This window comes from Sitophilus oryzae, unplaced genomic scaffold, assembly GCF_002938485.1.
Source record: "Sitophilus oryzae breed Bouriz unplaced genomic scaffold, Soryzae_2.0 scaffold_1297_pilon_pilon, whole genome shotgun sequence".
NCBI lineage: Eukaryota > Metazoa > Arthropoda > Insecta > Coleoptera > Curculionidae > Sitophilus > Sitophilus oryzae.
Window position 1 is genome coordinate 1203459 of NW_022145945.1, and position 14589 is coordinate 1218047.

Consider the following 14589-nt stretch of genomic DNA (forward strand, 5'->3'; position numbering starts at 1 on the left):
AAATAATGTTTTTTTCATTAAGTAAAGCCGCCTATTAAAAAAATCGATTTTTACAAATTATTGACGTTTAAAAGTGATTATGTAAAGTACGTACTGGATCTCTGTCTGTTAAAGGAATTTCAAGAATGCATACATACACGGTGGTCCGAAAGAGGAAGATGCATATATTTTATTTTTCGCTAGAAACTGTTCAATTTATTAGAATAAATATGTGTAAATGCAAAAAAAACTTTTTTCTTGAAAGCAGTACCACAATTATATAAAACGGGCCTTTAAAATACTATGGATAACGCAAACGACGCCTCGCGAATTGAAACGATATTCTATTGGTCTGACGTTATCCAGCAGCAGCCAGACGTGTTCCGTTTATGTACGTATTTAGGTGGCGTACTAAGACACCGTGCTTTTAGCGTTGATTGAAGGAGCTTTTTATGCTTTTTTGTGCAGTTATTATTTGTATGTGATGTGTGTTCTGAGAATTTTTTAAGTAATGGCAGATTCCGGGTTTGTAAAAGCACAATCAGATAACTTGCCAAAAGTCGATGCTTTTATGTTGGCTGCTTTTATAAATACAAATTCCCAATTTATTGGTGCTGAATTACGAGGAAAAAAACAGAGAGGTATGTAACATTTATTCTTTGTAGTACTGAGGCATATTTAAGTATAAGTAGGTACCTACTGTTACGAACTTTTATATAGTTATAAATATTAATGTTATAAATTTATTTTTCAGATCAGGTAGGGAGACGTATGGAGATAATGCTGTAGGTTATGTAGAAGTGAAAAGAGACAAAAATATTTGTTTAGTACGTGGAAAAATAACTCCAGAGCATAGCGTGAAAAAGAAAGTTTTTTTTTATATATTGACACCCCCTTGCCCTTGTTATTTTCAAAGATTGTTTTTTTACGAAATTATAGGAAATAAATTGTTTATCAGTAATGAAAATATTATACAAGGTGTCCCATAATTACGCCAAATTAAGTTACTTTTTTAAGTGAAAACCCCTATATATTTTTGCATCCTTAGGAAATTTCTAGATATTCTAGATATATTTCATGTATAATATCCTATACCTATCTTCAAATGTTTACGAAATATTGACAGTTGAAAAGCGAAAAATACCTACAATTTTCTGCACCACCTTTTTTGAGATACCCTGTATAACTAGAATTAATTTTAAAAGAGAGTATATGAAAAACCATGCAACTTTTTTATTTAATGTTTTATTCTAAAACTTGCAGTTAAGGCTGTATGTGGGTGTCAAAATATAATGAAAAACCCTGTACATTCAAATTTCATATACCTATGTAAGACAATATACATAAATATATGAACTTACATCAAAATGATCTTCACAACAATAAATCGTAAAAATAGAGGATAATTTAACGTTTTTCTTTGCATCTCTCTCATGGCCTTGGACCATTTTTTTCTGTTTTCGCTCATCCATTACTATTTATAAATATCACTAATTACTAATTATGTATTAATTAACACAAATAACTAAAATTTTGACTCGGATTCAACAGCGTTTAAAAGCAAGCTGTGTAGAATAAACACGCGTCTGGCTCCACTCCAGCCAGAAGAACGGCGGGTGACGTCACAGCGGCAAGGCGCGGTAGAGAGCGTTTGCCCGGCCATTTAAATTAACAATATTTAATTGTTTAACAATTTTTTTTTGTTCAATTTGTAATTATATGAACTATTTTTTAAAACCATTATTTAAAAACATGCATTTTCCTCAATGTATCCCGGAAACTTCGGCAGCATATTCTGCAGATCAAAACAAGTAAAAAAATCGATACAGGATGTAGAAGTTTAATTTTTATTTCGATTTTTTCCAAATTATTTCCGAAGTATGGTCAATATTTGGGACATGAGAAATTTGATTTTAATGTTAACATGACGCCTACTTTATAGGAGGCGCCACCTACATGTGTTTTAACCAAATACGTTTAAATTAAAATATACGGCGGCCTCCCCATAAGAGTAATGAGAGAATTTTATGTCCCAGAATTGAAGGACAGAAGATCGAGTTTCTTGGATTGAGGACATAAGTCCATCCTTGTTTAGAAGCTGGATCTACCACACAAGGATAGACTTATGTAGGAAATGCGTTGAAATTCTATAGCCATCCTTCAACATCGGGGCAGGAATTTAAGCGGTACCCTCCGTATATTTTATTAGAACGTATTTGATTTTAACCATTTTGAAGAGTAATTTTTTTAATTCGTCCGTACCTGTATAAAACCACTGAATGAAAAAATATACATTTCCGTGATTTTTTATGTAAAAAATGTCTCTTAGTAAAAATCGCTACGAGTAACCGTTCTCAAGATATTTAGAATGGCAATAGTCAATATATGTCACTATTGACAAAAAAAATTGCGCCGGGGGGCACTTATAGCCGCCCATACTAAAATATGTTAATAAAAAGTTGGTAGGCAGTTCTGTTAGTTTCAAAGTAAACAAATTTTTCCAATTTTTTTATCTCAAAGTAAAGGAATTTTTCCAATTTTTTTTATCTCAAAAACTGCGACTTTGACTGATTTTGATGTTATTACAAATTTTGTTGCAAATATTATTCCTAATCTTAAATTGAAACCCCTCGCGTTTCGCTCTAGCTACTGTAATTTTGGAGTTACGATTTTTTAAAATTTTTAACCCACTCCCATACCCCCTTAACAACCCCCCACCAAAAACTAATGGCCAGATTCTCGGATGCCACAGTATTTTTGTGCCAAATTTGGTTAAAATCGGTTTAGCGGTTTTTGAATTATCGCGTTACAGACAGACACCATGAAAATATTTTGTATTTAGGTCATTTATGACCCATATAACTCATTTTGAGTGAAATTAAGAAAAACCTATGGTATGGTCGGCTAAAAAGTCAAAACTATCCCAAAACTTTCCTCCAAAAGGCTTTTTTGATTGAGATTAGTTTGACACATTTCACAGACGACATGATAAATTAAGTCACAAATATAACATTATAATTTTAAACAAAAAAACATACCCTTTTCGGCATTAAATGCACCTCATCAATATAGTATGAAAATACGAGATATATTCTTATAAATACACTTTTAAACTTTTAAGCAGGTAGTATTTAGTATACAATAAATTCAAATAGTTCGTTATCTGATAGAAATAAATTGTCTGACTGTTTGACACTTAATCTCAAAGGAAGCTAGATAAAATCAAGAAAAATATATGTTTCCAAATTAAATCTTAATAACTTGAAAACAATTTATTTTAGGTATAGGAACATGTATAGTTAAAAAATAACGAATTGAAGAACCTTTTCACTAGTGAAATAAAAAAGTGGATTTCCATTTAAAAAAAATAGTTTATAATAATTTTTTAATCGCTCAATTCCATGACAGCTACCGCTCTTATTATATGACATTTCAACAATTCGATTTTTGAAATAGAAGGCCACATGTCACAGTGGCTGTGGTAATCACTAAATTTGACGTTTAGGCTATACAAATGTTCTGACAGGTCCCTTTTAGGTCAAAAACGGTTAATGTTACGCATAGAGTGTTTGAAATGAATATTCATAGAATTTGTACAGAGAATTTGACATTCATGTAATAAAGAAATTAGGGCACCCATTTAAAATTACAAATTTGCAATCAACTTCCGGTATTAACGCCATATTGACAACTTTGACATTTCAATTTCGATTATCGTATATCGTAACCGCTAACTCCATATTTTACGGACGTTAATTAAAGCCGTTAAAAAGATAGTACGCATGCGCACTAGCGCAGTAGAAACACAACATTGAAAAAAACAGATCTAGTGGGAACCTCATTCTATTTTAGTTTATGTTTTGAAAATATTTTATCTGAAGAAAAACTCTCTTGGGAACTCAAGAGTGCTTGTTCTAATCGAGAAATGTCTTTTTTTTTCAAAGCGGAAGTTAACTTTGCACTCTTGGTCAGATAATATTTCTAGGTTGAACTCCACAGCATAGCATCCTCCAAATCCGATTCATCATTCAAGTCCAATAAAAGTTAAATTGTCCATCCTAGATAATACCCAATAAAGGCATATAAAGCACTTTCAAATCAAACAACAATACAAAAAAACCAATAATCAAAACACTACGCTACGAAAATGTGCGACACGCTGTCACGATTCGAACGATCGTATATACATGTCGGTCCGGCAGTCCGATGAACCGAAAGTCGAAAACTGCTTTTTATCTGTCATATTACGCACGGTTATGGTTGCGTGGATCCGTTAACCGTACCGTTGAATTTTTAAAGCAACGAATCATCCCTAACATTTCAATAATCCTTATTAACATGCATTTGATCATTTTTACCGACAAATTTCGGAAATTTTCCAACTACTGACAAAAGGAGTTACTGAAAAATGGAAATTACGAGCATTTATTTGAACTATATTTGAAGATAAGATCAATTACCTAATGCACACATTTAAATAAACAGCAATATATTTTATAGATCGCTACCTATACAGTATGTCCCCGGTTTGTCTTTAGAAGAGGAGAGAAACTTTTTTATTATTGGCATTTTGAGAAAAATACATTCTTCATAAAAATGTTTGCTTCTTCCGAAATGGTTAATCCCGTTTATAATAATAATAGCTCCCGTATATAGCGTTTAACGCCTTGGGAGTAGCAAGGTACAGCTTGCCATACTAGAGCCGTTCGGTATACAATGAATGTAATGTGTGTAGCATTACGCTTCAACCGCCTATTATTACCTCACGATTGCGAATCCCAAGTACTCATTTAAGGCTGAGTCACGTGATGAACCACCCCAAAAATACCAAGGAGTGAAGAAGCAGAAATACCTACTATCGAGGAAAATAATATCACTTTACTTACTACAGACTAGGAAAACCTAAATTTATCAGAAAATATACCTCGTAATATGCCTGTATATGATGTATATACTTCTCTTAGATCAAAATAAATTTTAGTTGAGTCAATGGCATTCGCTATTGGTTTAAGAAAAGTGTCTCTTTAATCAAGAAATGTCCCTTTTCAATCAAGAATGTTTGCATGAATCAAAGAGACTATTGTTCTTGGAGCAGGAACTTCTTTGCATATTAATTTTGGGTCAAGAGTGAAATACTTTGGACAGATAGATTCTTCTATTCTCTAAAGTAATTTTTTAAAGCTTATGAAAAGATAGTTAATGCTTTGGACAAAGAAACGTCGTTCTTGGCTCTATTGAAAAGCGCCAATCTTTTGGGTCAGTCATATTCATTTCGACTGAGAGATCCTTTTTTTCAGTGAAATAATAGGTTTAATACATTTAGTTAATTTTTAAAGAAATACTGAGTTTTTTTGTTCCCAACAAATATTATTGATATCTCTTTATCATATTATTTTTTACGCTCCTGTAAACTTTGGAATAATGGAGTTAGCTGTTTGACACATTTCACCAACGATATGAAAAATTACGTCGCAAATATAACACAATAATTTTAAACAGAAAGACATACCCTTTTAGGCATTAAATGCACCTCATCGATATAGTATGAAAACATACCAATTCCATTGACCACAACAACACGATATCACTTGTACACTAAAACCGTTTACACGAAATAAGTATGATCATTTTAACAACGTTCCGAGAGAAAGACTAAATTCAACTGACGGTTCAGCGTACACTAAATTGAATTTATTAATTTTCTATGTAGCCCTTGGTAGGTAAGAAAATAAAGAATGAATACCCTTAGCAAAAACATAAATGAGTTTATGGCATTTGTTACCCTATTGTGGCATTCATGCAATAAAGAAATTTAATATTCCAATAACCTATAGTAGGTTTTATCTAAATATAGCGTCAGATGTCGAGAAAAAAACGGTGTCAAACACGGCTGGGAATGACAATCGATGATAATTTTGGCGAGGTCAACCTTTAGACGTTTACTAAAAATTGATCGTGCATTCCCCATATCATTTTCGATATAAAAAGGATAGAACTAGAGTTTTCAAACCGAGATCCCATATTATTTTGGGAAATCTCGATATTAAATCCCGGGATCCCGAAAATCTCGAAAAATTTAAATACCCAATCTAAAATGTATCGACTTTATACTCTTTAGTCTTCCAAAGGTCGTATTTTATTTATACTAAGTTTGCTATATTTTTTTGCAACAAGAACTGTATTTTTTTACTTGTTAAATATGAATGTTACTTTGTTTTGTCTATTTTAATAAAACTCATTTCTCATTTTCTCTTTGATTCTTATTAGCGCACAACACCCTATATATTGAAATGTTTACTTGTTGATACTGTTTGCTCTCTGCCTTAATCGTTTTTAATGTTCTGTTAATTCTAATTAGCGTACTATTTCTAATATTGTTCCTTATTAATAAGAGCGTTCTAAGAACACAAATTTTGTTGTAAGTGGAGCTGAAACAACAATGCCGTTGATAAATTGTTCTGGTTATTTACATGCATAGATTTAGTCTGAGGCATTTTCGCAGCCTTTCTATTTGGAATTGTTCAGTATTTAAACAGCGATTAAGATGGTTTAAACAGTTAGATGACACGTTTCCTTAATTTTATGTATCCTCGAAGAAATAAGTAACCCCAGATGGCTTCTAAATCATTTCATTTTAGGCAAAAATAAAATATTTGTTGATATAACAGTCATTAGAGGTTGTAGAGGGTAAACAACAAATACATCTAAATAAAGGTGAGACAAAACAACAAAGTTTAGCAATTTTAGTTGAGTTTAGAAAAACAGGTACATAAATATGGCAACGCTGTTGAGTTTCGTGTGCTCTATCGTTTTGGTTTACCTCAGTGGCGTGCTGTTTTTCTTTTATCAACAATCATAAAAAGAACATTTAATTATTACATTGTTAATATTATACAGGGTGTCCCAGGCTGAGCGTGCATTATAAGTTTCTAGAGAACCACAATATTAGATCGGAGATTTTTCGCATTCATTGTTTTACAACAAGATCTATCGATTAAAAATATTTTCAATATGGCGGCACTTCCGGAAATACCGGAAGTTGACAGCAACTTTCTTATTTTAAATAGGTGCCCCCATTCTTTATTACATACTTAAATTCTCTGTAAAATTCTATGAATATTGATGTTAAACACTCTATATCTAACATTAACCGTTTTTGAGAAAAAAAAATATTTAAAATTTTTGGACGAAAAAAACTACCTGCCAAAAAAATTTGTACAGCCTAAAAGTCAAATTTAGTGTAACCGGTATTCCGGAATATCAGGCGCCGAGCTGGTCCCATCTTCATAGGGTATTATAGTAGTAGTAGTACTGTCTTCGTCAGTTTCTATTTCCAAATCAGATATATTTGATGTATCATCTGCTTCTGATTCTGAAGGATGGACCTCTACCTCCACGAGTTCTAGTGGTTCTGGAGGAATTTCATGTTGTTGAAGATCATGCTCCATATCCACTTTTTGTTTTTGTAGTAATAATTTATTGTTATGAGCTACGAACTTTATTTTACCGGCTCTTTGTGCAGTTAAGCGATTCCTTTTTTTAGTATGGATAAAACTGTAAGTACAGAATTCTCTCTGTGGCTGCAGATGACGTTGGTAAAGACAGCAGAGCAATAGCAGAGCAACAGCTGAATATTTCAACTGAGTATTTTTACACATTGCTTGCCACCAACTTAGACAGTCTACATTTTTAACTGACATCCAAACGTAGTCGAGAGCCCATAAACCCGATTTGGCGCAATAATTTGTTACATCTGTAAAAATTGCTTATTATTGACAAACTGAGGATGATTGTTGGTAATATTGTTGATAAATTCCATAGCAGCTATGTGTTCTTCATTGTTAAGGTTGTCGCCCACTAGACCGCAGCGCGACGCGGCGCGGCGCCATGTGGAAATTTCTTTTGTCTGCTTGCCATGTATTTAAATGGACCAACGCACATCAGAGCGCGCAGCGCAGAAGCGCGCCGTGGGATTTCCGTCAAGAAGTCGGGAGACTTCTCTAGCAACTTTTTTCTGTCTCCCGCGTTTTGGCGCGTTGCAGTGTGCGTACTCACATGGGAAATAATTTTGCATTCGAGTCTTTTCAGTTGGCTTTTTGACTAGGAACTAGTGATACGTATCAATGGTAGAATTGTATTTTTAAAGGTAAATTAGGCAAATCGATTTTCATAAAGGAATATGATATTTTTTAAGTCTTCCCTCACTAGAGACAGATGGACGAAATGCCGTTCTATCAAAGATTTAATATAATTGAGGGGTGTAGAGGCAAAACCGGCAATCTCCACTTTTTAACAAAAGTGACAATCTCCAATTTTTAAATTCTAATTACCTAAATATATAAAAAAGATCAGGGTTTTTTCACCACATAACTAATATACACATCAGAATACATAAGAATTATTAAAAGTATTAGTAATTTGTCTCTTCTGAAAAAATATGATGAGTAGAGATGCTCGGTGTTTTGCTTCTAAAACTCTCAATTGAGGAGTGCGTAAAATGTTTCCTTTATATTTTGTAATACTGAAAAAAACGATCCTGTCTTTTATTAAATCTGGAAAAAGATGGTAAAATTCTCCAAACTTCTTCCTTTTTTTGTTATTCGTATGAGTCCAAACTTTTCCTCACCCCCTCTTCCTCTTCCTCTGCAAAAGCACAAAAAATACGCTTTCGTCCGTACTTGAACTCATTGCTTTAAAAACTAAACTACAGTAAGTAAAAAACACTTCGACTATAACTAATAAATAGCGTTGCCGCGTTTCAAAAGCGCGCTATAGTGGGCGCAGTTCCTTCGCAGCCGGAAAAAATTCTCTTCCCAGAGCCGCGCCGCGCAGCGGTCTAGTGGGCGACAACCTTTAAGGTGCTCTCCCAGGAAACAGGGGTCCAAGAGATTCGCGGCAAAATGCATTGGTTCAAGAGCCATAGGTTTTTTATTTTGTAAGGCGGAGAAGCATTCTTTTTCTTCTGACTTAAGAATCGGCATACTTGATACACTTTCGTTAAATTTTTGCTCAATGTCTTGAATTTTGAAAAGAAATTTCTTGCAAAATACGGATTTTTGCGAATATTTGCGATTTTGGGACCGAATATTTCGGAAATTTCTGAAATTTCCTGCAAAATTCGAATGGAAATATACGCTACCAACATCACTAGGCACACATATAAAATAAGAAAATTGCTGTCAACTTCCGGTGTTTCCGGAAGTGCCGCCATATTGAAAACATTTTTAATCGATAGATTTAATAAAAATAAACTAATGCACGCTCAGGACGCAAGAACACCCTGTATACAGGGTGGTTCGAATTGTATTCGGAAAACTTCGGCAGCATATTCGGCAGATAAAATAAGTAAAAAACTTCGTATAAATATATGTCATAAAATGCTTCGTTTCAGAGATACAGGGTGTAGAAGTTTCATTTTTATTTCGGTTACAATTCGGACCACCCTGTATATCGCTCATCACTAACGCCGAATGCTTACCTTTTGGCCGCAACGCTGGTACGTATCTAATAATTTAATAGTGGACGCTCTGACGAAGGGCTGCCCATTCGGACTGTCCCTGCCCAATTCACCCTGCTGATCCTCTGCTGCTAGATTCACAGTAGTAGCGAAATGGGATTGGTGATGGCCGTTGTCCACGACGAACGCAAGATCTGGGTTGTTGCTGCTGTTGTAGTAGTCCACGGCTCTGCGTTTTTTCGGAGCCCCGAGGAAAGCTGTTGATGTGCCGCCGCTGCTCGGTGCGCTGTTGCCGTCGTTGCCGATGTTACACGTGACCAACTGCTGGGATTGGATAAACATGTCACGCAATCCCTGAAAGAAAATTTATTTATTATAATTAATAAAATAATCTGCAATTTTTTTAAATATGAGCTATAAAATAGATTTAGTTACGCCACTGAAGTCGTAACGTACTCATTATAATTCGGTTTTAGTATATTCCTTTGATGATAATATTATTTAATAATGAATTTATACCCTCCAATCCAAGAATCATACTTCTTCAGCTAATGGTAAACTGCTGATGGACAAATGCCATCTAGTTCAAGAGGACCCAGTCCAGGACAGTTTTCTCGTTATAATTCGGTCTTAATATATTTTTTTGATGATAATAATGTTATTTAATAATGAATTTATACCCTCCAATCCAAGAATCATACTTCTTCAGCTACTGGTAAACTCCTGATGGACACATGCCATCTAGTTCAAGAGGACCCAGTCCAGGACAATTTTCTCGTTATAATTCCATTTTAATATATTTTTTTGATGATAATTATGTTATTTAATAATGAATTTATACCCTCCACACAATCCAAGAATCATACTTCTTCAGCTAATGGTAAACAGCAGATGAGCATATGCCATCCAGTTCAAGAGGACCCAGTCCAGGAGAGTTTTCTCGTTATAATTCGGTTTTAATATATTCTTTTGATGATAATAATGTTATTTAATAATGAATTTATACCCTCCAATCCAAGAATCAAACTTCTTCAGCTAATGGTAAACAGCAGATGGACATATGCCACCCAGTTCAAGAGGACCCAGTCCAGTACAGTTTTCTCGTTATAATTCGGTTTTAATATATTCTTTTGATGATAATAATGTTATTTAATAATGAATTTATACCCTCCAATCCAAGAATCATACTTCTTCAGCTAATGGTAAACAGCAGATGGATATATGCCATCCAGTTCAAGAGGACCCAGGCCAGGACAGTTTTCTCGTTATAATTCGGTTTTAATATATTCTTTTGATGATAATAATGTTATTTAATAATAAATTTATACCCTCCAATCCAAGAATCATACTTCTTCAGCTAATGGTAAACTGTTGATGGACAAATGTCATCCAGTTCAAGAGGACCTAGTCTAGGACAGTTTTCTCATTAGAATTCGGTTTTAGTATATTCTCTAGATGATAATATTGTTATTTAATGATGAATTTATACCCCCCAATCCAAGAATCATACTTCTTCAGCTAATGGTAAACTGCTGATGGACATATGCCATCCAGTTCAAGAGGATCTAGTCCAGGACAGTTTTCTCGTTATAATTCGGTTTTAATATATTCTTTTGATGATAATAATGTTATTTAATAATGAATTTATACCCTCCAATCCAAGAATCATATTTCTTCAGCTAATGGTAAACAGCAGATGGACATATGCCATCCAGTTCAAGAGGACCCAGTCCAGGACAGTTTTCTCGTTATAATTCGGTTTTAATATATTCTTTTGATGATAATAATGTTATTTAATAATGAATTTATACCCTCCAATCCAAGAATCATACTTCTTCAGCTAATGGTAAACTGCTGATGGACAAATGCCATCTAGTTCAAGAGGACCCAGTCCAGGACAGTTTTATCGTTATAATTCTGTTTTAATATATTCTTTTGATGATAATAATGTTATTTAATAATAAATTTATACCCTCCAATCCAAGAATCATACTTCTTCAGCTAATGGTAAACTGCTGATGGACAAATGCCATCTAGTTCAAGAGGACCCAGTCCAGGACAGTTTTCTCGTTATAATTCGGTTTTAATATATTCTTTTGATAATAATAATGTTATTTAATAATGAATTTATACTCTCCAATCCAAGAATCATACTTCTTCAGCTAATGGTAAACAGCAGATGGACATATGCCATCCAGTTCAAGAGGACCCAGTCCAGGAGAGTTTTCTCGTTATAATTCGGTTTTAATATATTCTTTTGATGATAATAATGTTATTTAATAATAAATTTATACCCTCCAATCCAAGAATCATACTTCTTCAGCTAATGGTAAACTGTTGATGGACAAATGTCATCCAGTTCGAGAGGACCTAGTCTAGGACAGTTTTCTCATTAGAATTCGGTTTTAGTATATTCTCTAGATGATAATATTGTTATTTAATGATGAATTTATACCCCCTCAATCCAAGAATCATACTTCTTCAGCTAATGGTAAACTGCTGATGGACATATGCCATCCAGTTCAAGAGGATCTAGTCCAGGACAGTTTTCTCGTTATAATTCGGTTTTAATATATTCTTTTGACGATACTAATGTTATTTAATAAGTACACGTAAAAAACTCTATGGGACTCAGCTTTAATAAAGCTGGTCCTATTCGTCGGTGCCGGTCCTACACGATGCGTCCAATGTTGCTAACAACGTTGGAATCAACGTTGGACGCATCGTTTAGGACACATGAACTTTTGCCACATCGTGTAGGAGACACAATTGTGAATTGCAAACTCTCTGGGACTCAGTTTTAATAAAGCCAGTCCTACACGATGCTTCCAACGTTGGTTTGGGTTGGTTAGGTTTTTAACAACCAACGTTGGACGAATCGTGTAGGACAGTCTTCACCCACACGATGCGGCAAACGTCCATGTGTATATCAAAAATAAATAAGATATAAGTGAGGTAAACCTTAATCAAATCCAAATTTGCCCTTATTTTAATCCTAGAAATTAAAAATGTAATATTAACATACAACTCCAACATATAGAATTTTTCTAAATTAGGTACTTAATGTAACAAAAAATATGTCAAACATAATGTAAAAGTTTGTGCAATTTATCTCACTTATCTTTGAATATTTTTTTAAAAAATATTCAAGTTCAAATTTTTAATCTTAACACAATGACGATAAAAATTTACTGGTGCCAACTAAATCCACGTAATAATAATAAAAATACTTTTAGTAATGTTAAATAAGAATAGTCATTTATAAGATATACGATATAAACATACCAATACCGGGTGTTTCTCAAAAGTGGCTCACCCATATTTATTATTTCAGATAAAAAAAAAGTTTCCTATGTTAATATATAATATAAATTAGAATTCAGTGGACGTCTTCAATTGTTTTCGGTCACTTCCTGTTTCACAAAAAATGACTACAACTTTTGATTTTTAAATGGCACCCTCGGTTTTTTTTATTTTATCGATAGAAAATGACACTCTCAATAGAATGACATATCATATGTCAACTTTTGGCAATCTCGCTTAGAAAAAAATCGTATTTTAAATTTCAATCTAGAGTGCCATGGCTGTGTTGAAAACACTAATTTTTAATCAAGGAGCCTTGGAAAAATTGATTTGATCGTCTAATGTTTTTCGTGTCTTGTCCTGGCCGGTTAAAATATGCCCAAATCGTATTTTTAATCATATCTATTTTTCTCAAATGGAACGAGGGTGGCTCATTAGCATATTTGGAAAAAGCATTTTTTTACGAATAGTTTGATACCACGCACTTGGTATTTCGAGTCAAATTATCGTTATAAACGACCTGTTACAATTCCAAATAAACCATATGCGAAAATGTAATTTATATCAAATGAAGTAAAAAATACCAAGGGTGTAAAAATCAAAAGTTGTAGTCATTTCCGGTGAAACAAGAAGTGACAGAAAACAACTGAATACCGTCAATCAATCCTAATTTATATCATATTATACTAACTACCAAATCTCGTTTTTTTTTATCTGAAAAAAAAGTTATAGGGGTGACCCACCTTTGAGACGCACCCGGTATAACTTCATTTCTAGGTATTTTTTTACCCATCAGAAAAATTATATATAATTTTTATATTCTGTCATAGATAAGTTTCAAATTTTGTGCCAAACTACGTAGAAACTAAGTACCTGTACTTATCGTAATATTACACCATAATCAATAGTTTTGAAAGTTTACATGCTTATTTAGAAACCTAACCTCACGTTAGCTATAAAAACTATTATTTTTTACTTTTTAAGTAAAGTTTGATGAATATTAAACATTCAATACATAACAGATTAAATCTCGCAAATATAACATCATAATTTTAAAAAGAACAATATATTATATATGTTTAGTAGGGTGAGTCAAAAAACTAACTAATTTATGGGTTAAAATGAACCTAATAACCAAGAAAAAAATATCCCCGGAAGGATTTTTAGCTCAATTTTAAAAGCTGTCGGTGAACATTTAAAGTTTTCCGTTTAAATAACACTTAAAAAAATCTTTTTCCGTTAAAAGTACCATCACTTTGAAACGGTTTACGATAAAAAAAATTACATCGCGGATTCATGTAGAGCATAAAATTTCCTAAAAAATCTATCTGAGAGTAATTTTTAGCCGACCATACCAACAGGTATGATAGGCTCTTAAGATCGGCAAATTTTTTTTAATTGTATTCAAAATGAGTTATTTGGGTCATAAATGACCTAAATACAAAATCTTTTCATGGTGTCTGTCTGTCTAAAAAAAACAAAAACAACGCTTTATTGTACAAAAAGCCAAAGCAGCTTCATCGACAAAGCATTCACAAAACAAAAAAGCACAAAAACAAATATACAAATAATAAAAAAAAATGTCATACAATACAAATCAATTCAAATAAATTTACGTCATAAAATTACAAATAAAACATATATGGACATTGCAGAACACAGGCGTATCTAGAAAATCTTGTAAATGGATAAAATCATGTTATACAGGGTGTCCCAGAAATGAGTGCAGATATTTTAACTGGTAGTATAGTTCAACCCCAGAAACACGCCTATGAGGTTTTTTTTGCGAAAAAAAATGTTGAAAATTTTATATTTTTCTTGACATTTTCCGGAAAATGTTGAAAAACTTT

At 33.1% G+C, this 14589-nt stretch overlaps 1 protein-coding gene across 7 annotated transcripts in view; it reads right to left on the reverse strand.

The window, feature by feature from the left end:
- LOC115874525 (homeodomain-interacting protein kinase 2-like) overlaps positions 1-14589 on the reverse strand; it is a 123881-nt gene that overhangs the window by 100402 nt on the left and 8890 nt on the right. For all 7 annotated transcript variants that reach the window (XM_030889693.1, XM_030889692.1, XM_030889691.1 and 4 more), the window contains exon 2: positions 9458-9790. In XM_030889693.1, the coding sequence (XP_030745553.1) occupies positions 9458-9778 (321 nt within the window). In that variant the 5' untranslated portion in view covers positions 9779-9790. The remainder of the gene's footprint in view (positions 1-9457; positions 9791-14589) is intronic.